General features: G+C 57.7%; 1 protein-coding gene across 1 annotated transcript in view; it reads right to left on the minus strand.

Moving 5' to 3' along the window:
- The window catches only part of HK3 (hexokinase 3), a 13,010-nt gene that overhangs the window by 5,756 nt on the left and 2,044 nt on the right, over positions 1-5,210 (minus strand). Inside the window, exons 2-11 of the mRNA XM_025040764.1 lie at positions 3,919-4,081; positions 3,554-3,708; positions 3,324-3,443; positions 3,139-3,234; positions 2,190-2,289; positions 1,925-2,108; positions 1,285-1,440; positions 896-1,129; positions 296-591; positions 59-198 (exon numbers count right to left, since the gene is read on the minus strand). Coding sequence (XP_024896532.1) covers positions 59-198; positions 296-591; positions 896-1,129; positions 1,285-1,440; positions 1,925-2,108; positions 2,190-2,289; positions 3,139-3,234; positions 3,324-3,443; positions 3,554-3,708; positions 3,919-4,081 — 1,644 coding nt within the window. The remainder of the gene's footprint in view (positions 1-58; positions 199-295; positions 592-895; positions 1,130-1,284; positions 1,441-1,924; positions 2,109-2,189; positions 2,290-3,138; positions 3,235-3,323; positions 3,444-3,553; positions 3,709-3,918; positions 4,082-5,210) is intronic.

The following is a 5,210-nucleotide window of genomic DNA, read 5'->3' on the forward strand; positions in this document are numbered from 1 at the left end:
GCGGGCAGGGTGCTGTTGGCCCTTCCCCACCCATGATTCAGCCCCAGGCTGTGGGTACCTCTTGTCCAGAACCCTGGGCCACACACTCGGGGATGGAGTAGACCTGATTGGTGATCTGCACACCTCCTGTGGCCACACGTACCAGGAGGACCCGGAAGTTGGTGCCCCCAAGGTCCAGTGCCATGAAGTCCCCACGCTCTGTGGGACAGAGACCCTCAGTGCCAAGACAGAGTGAGTGGCTTCATCCAAGCACAGGAGCCCATGTCCCAGCCCCAAACCCAGGCCAGGCCCTCACCACTGCCATCAGGGGTGGCCCGGACATAAGTGGGCAACATGCAGAGGGAGGAGACCTCTCCTCGAAGCCCCTTGGCCATGGCCTCCCGCATCTGTGCCTGCACTGCTGCCAGCTGCTCAAGATTCAACCGGAACGGCTTCAGGGTCTCCTCCAGCAGGCGCCGGTGGGCAGCAAGGCGGGCAGCCACAGCCGTCACCATTGCCACACCCCGTCCACCCCCGTCCACAGAGGGGATGAAGGAAACATCACATTCAGGGGCCAGGAGCTTCACCGTCTCCTGCAGGATGCTGAGGAACCTACACAGACACATACCAAGCATACCCTGGCACCTGGCCCTGACCCACAGGGCTTACTGAAGCCCTGGGCCCTATCACTACAAATCAGTTCAATTCTAAATCTATCTGTGCACCAATCACACACCCAGTGCCCCCAGGGACCCCTCCCTTGAACAGGATCTTTTCTCTCCTCTGACCTCTTTTGGCATCCCACCCTCCATCTGGCCTCACTGTGCTCAGGTGCCATTAATACTCACTGCCCTCTGGGTGTGTGTCACAAACACAAATGTTTCTGCTCATACAGGATCTTGTGTTTTCCCAATACCTGGGGTGTTGCTCAAACACTCGGCCCCCCGTGGCCACAGCAATCTGAAGCGTCTGCTGCTCCCGGCTATGCTGGAGGCGGTTGAGGACGGCGGCCAGGGCAGCAGCGCAGAGCCGGGCAGCCCGCGTGCACACAGCCACACACACGTGCTGCACGAGCTTAGTGTCCGAGGCCCTAGGGCTCAGGCCCAAGTCCTGCAAGATGGCATGTACACGGGCTGCCCCAGCCAAAGGGCTAGGGGGGACAGGGTGCCACTTTGAGGCTCAAGGAGCCCAGATGCTTCCTTCCCCGTTTCCCCCGAAGCCCCGTGGCTCCCTGGGGACAGAGCATCCTCCACACTCCCAAGTGGAGAATCCCCTGGTCTAATCCTACTAGTCTCCCACACTCACTCCTCCATCTCAGCCACATGCTCCAGGGGTATGCCTCCTCGTTTCAGCAGGGCAGGGGAGGTGCAGCCACCAAAGAGGACCCCGAGCTGGGCCAGGTGAGCCAGCACCAGCCGCACAAGCTCACCCAGGTACAGGCCCCCAATCATCTTCTCAAACCTGCAGGAGGGAAGAGTAGCTGAACAGAACCTTTTCTAAGCCCTCGGCCCACCTGGCCCCACTTGCCAGTGTCTCCAAGGAGGGGTCATTTTCTTTGGAGTCCCAAGACTAGAGGTTTCAGAAGCAAATAGCCTCCCAAGAGACAGGTGGGTGTTTACCCAGACCCCACTGCCTCCTCTGGCTTAGGGTTAGCGGCCTTCTGGAGTATGGCAAGACATAAAGAAGGGCAGGGGACACTTTACTCAGCTACCCCCAATCTCTAACTTGTCAGGGCTAGCCAGAGGCAGGAATAAGGGAGAGCCAACTGTTAAAAACTAAGTTCTAGAACCTTGAGCCCTTTCTATTTTGAGCCTGGCCAGGACCACTCAGGGAGCAATCTGGAGATGCTCAGAGGGAGAGGGTGGACCCCAGGGGCTGGAGCACAGGCAAGTGGAAAGGGTGGGGAGCAGAGCAGTAGCAGGGCTAGAGAAGAAGGTCAGACTACCTCTGGGCACAAGGATTTAAAGACTCTTGATCCAGGGCATGGTCAAAGGTGGTCAGCACTGGCCCAAGGGCCCCATCATCACCAAAGGAGCCCCACTCAATACTGACGCAGACACGGCCCCGGTCCTCGTCCAGCACCGCCACATGCCGCGCCTCCTCCATGTAACAGGCGTTGGTGCCAGTGTCTGTCAGGGATGAGCCCATCAGGGCCTGCCCACTAGGCAGCCATGCCTCCCACCTACTGCCACAAATGGCCCATGGCTCACCTACAACGAGCCCGACCTCACATGGCCCAGCCCCTGGTTCACAACCCATCATGGTGCCCACTGTGTCATTCACCACGGCAACCACATCGATGCTGTAGGCCTGGACAGTGAGAGAGCAGGGCAGAGAACCTGGGGGAGGGGCAGGGCTGGGGCCCTGTCTTTGAGGGAGATGCCCAGATCCCATGAAACATGCGTGTCCACATGCTCTCCGCATCTGTCACAGACACTCTGGACTCTCTGCCAAACAGAGGGAGGTCTTCCTCCCATGCCATGTCTCTTTGGCTCCTCCACCCCCAACTCAGGCACTGGAGCTCTCAGTGGCTCTCAACTTCAGCCAACCCCTCCAGAACACCAATGCCCCCCACAGGACCAGGACAAGGGGGAGCCAGCATGGCACCTTGAAGACTGCACTGTAGGAACCTCGCAGGCTTCCCCTCATCCTGGCCTGGCTCTCCAAGCCCGTTCCTCCCAGCCTGGACCTCAGCTGCTCACACAGCACCTGAATGACTAGTCCAGAAGACTTGCCTTCTCAGGCATGTGCCCTCCTATAAAACTAGATCTTCCTCCCCAGCCTCAGCTTATGCACCTGGCAAAGTCCAGGTTGTGGTGGGCCCTCCTCAATGCTCCCAGAGTCATCGGAACCACCTCCTCAATGGGGACAATCTTTTATTGGAATGCCTTCCCCACTATACTGTGAGGTCCTTGAGGACAGGGTCAAGCCTTTTTATCTTTGTTTCCCCTCTACAGTCCTGAACATCACTTTGACCTTTCTTGGTCTCAGTCTCTTCATTTAGAAAATGGGAATGTTAGTAGCATTTATCCCAGGGTTAAACTGGATAAAACGAAAAAGGACAGCAGGCCATCCCGGAAGCACAGGCACCGCCTATGTTTGCCGGGCCCGGGCCCAGGTCACCGGAGCAGCCCTCCCACCGGCCTTGCCTCCACTCACCCCCTGCCTCTCGATAGCTTCTCGAAGCAATTGGACCACATCCTGGCCTTCCACTCCACTGCACCGAAACCCTTTAGTCCAGGAAATGAGGGAGCTCTGGAGGCAGAAAAGCTGGTCACTCCTCCAACAGCCTTCACAGGGCTGCGGCCCCTCCACCCACCGAGCCCATGCCCGCTCTGCCTCACCCTGTCCAGGCCTGTCTGGTGACAAGGGAAGGAGAAGTTGAAACCAAGCTGCAGGCTCTGATTGCTCACAGGGAGTGCATCCAAGAACTCAGACAGGCAGCGAGCAGCAAAGTCAAAGAGCTGTGGACACGTGGGGAGGCTCAGCTCTGCCCACGGGAGGCTCAGCTCTGCCCACCAGAGCCCCAGCCACCCTGCTGGGTCCCAAAGCCTGGGCAGTGAGCCCTCCTCACCTGTTGACCAGGACCCAGCATCACCTCTTGGGGAATCACAAACTCCTTGCTCCGGGGCTCCATCCAGTGCCCCTCGATGCCCGTCAGAGTCACCCACAGAACACGCAGTGAGGCCCCTGTGGCTCCCAGCTCCAGCACCACAAAGTCTCCCTGCTCTGGGGACAAGTAAGTCACAGAGAGGTATGCAGCTGGTGAGACCAAGCCCTCTGCCTTCCAGAAACATTCCCAAAGCCTGTGAAGTTTTTGTCAAGGGAACTTAGAGATGGGAACCTTAGAGATAGGGACAGGGATAAGGAACTTCCCCCTCCCTCAGATTAGAACCCTCTCCCCAAGCCTGGCCACCTGTCTTATTCTATGCCACCCACCAGTGCCATGTGGGGTGGACCCCACGTATGTGGGCAGCATCCGGACAGTAGGTGCAGGGCTGGCCTGCCCGCTCAGCTCCCGCTCCATGGACCCCAGGAGGCGGGCTTGGATCTGCCGTAGCTGTGCCCCCGTCACGTTGAATTGCTGCAGGCACTCTTGTACCTGGGGAGAAACAGGCCTACATCTGGGCAAGAGACCTAGCGGAGTTCCCCAGCTCCAACTAGGACAGGACAGCCCTGCCCAGCTTTCACCTCCCCTCACTAGGCCAGACCAGCACCGCTCCCTCGCCTCCCCCAGGGCTGGCCTGAGTGCCCTCTGAGTCTCATTGCTTTCTCCAGCACCTGCTCAGCCCCACCTCTCACCTCCTAACATACCCAGGCTTTCTGGCCGCTCTCAGCCTGCACCCAGGTCCTGTAGCCTCAGAAGGCTCCTTTCTGGAGGAAAGATCCACTCACTTTCTTCTGCTCTTTTCCCTTCTGGCTCCCTCTCAGCTCCCTACATCCCCCGCCCCTTCTACTTCACTGAATGCTGGATTTGGCGAGGCCTTTCTCCTGTCACATCACCTTGAGCCAAGCTGCTCAGTGAGTTGTCATTGAATGAGCAAATGAATGAACACATGCATGAACAAACCTCAAGTTCAGGTGCTTCCTGCTTCAGATCCACTCCATTCTGGAGCCCGAGCAGACCCAGCCCTCACTTTTTTTTTTTTTAACACACCATCAACATTTATTGCTCAGCTCTCCCCAGTAGGCCAGTGCTGAAGCTGGGAGGGCGGGCCTCCACAAGGAGTGGTTGGTCTAGGGGCTCGGTGTGGCCACCCTGATGTGCCTTGGGGCCTGTCAGTCCTCCTCCTGGGCTTCCCTGGCCCAGAATTCCTGTGAGGCCTGGGACTGTGTCAGACCCAGGAGAACTGCCTTTGTGGAGGAGCAGGGCATATAGGGAGAGGTCCCGTGAAGCCTCGAACCCACAAGTCCAACATCAGCAGGTGACAGGAGTGAAACTGAGGTAAGGAACCCAGGAAAAAGTGACAGAGAGTCTGAGGGTGAGGTGGTAAGGAGAGTTTGGAGGCAACACCTCAGTGACAGCCCCTCCCCTCAGTCAGTCATCCTTCCCACGACACTGGCCAAGGCCTGCCTACACATCCAGCAACATCCTAAGCACTGAACGCAGCATGGCCAGCCAAGGCCCGTCCTTGTGGAGCTCACATACTATAGTGTAGGGGCAGAAAATAAGCAAATAAACAGATAATATGTTCTGGTAGTAATGGTAGCTATTTAAAAAAAAAAAAAAA

This window comes from Pteropus alecto, unplaced genomic scaffold (genome assembly GCF_000325575.1).
Source record: "Pteropus alecto unplaced genomic scaffold, ASM32557v1 scaffold78, whole genome shotgun sequence".
Lineage (NCBI taxonomy): Eukaryota > Metazoa > Chordata > Mammalia > Chiroptera > Pteropodidae > Pteropus > Pteropus alecto.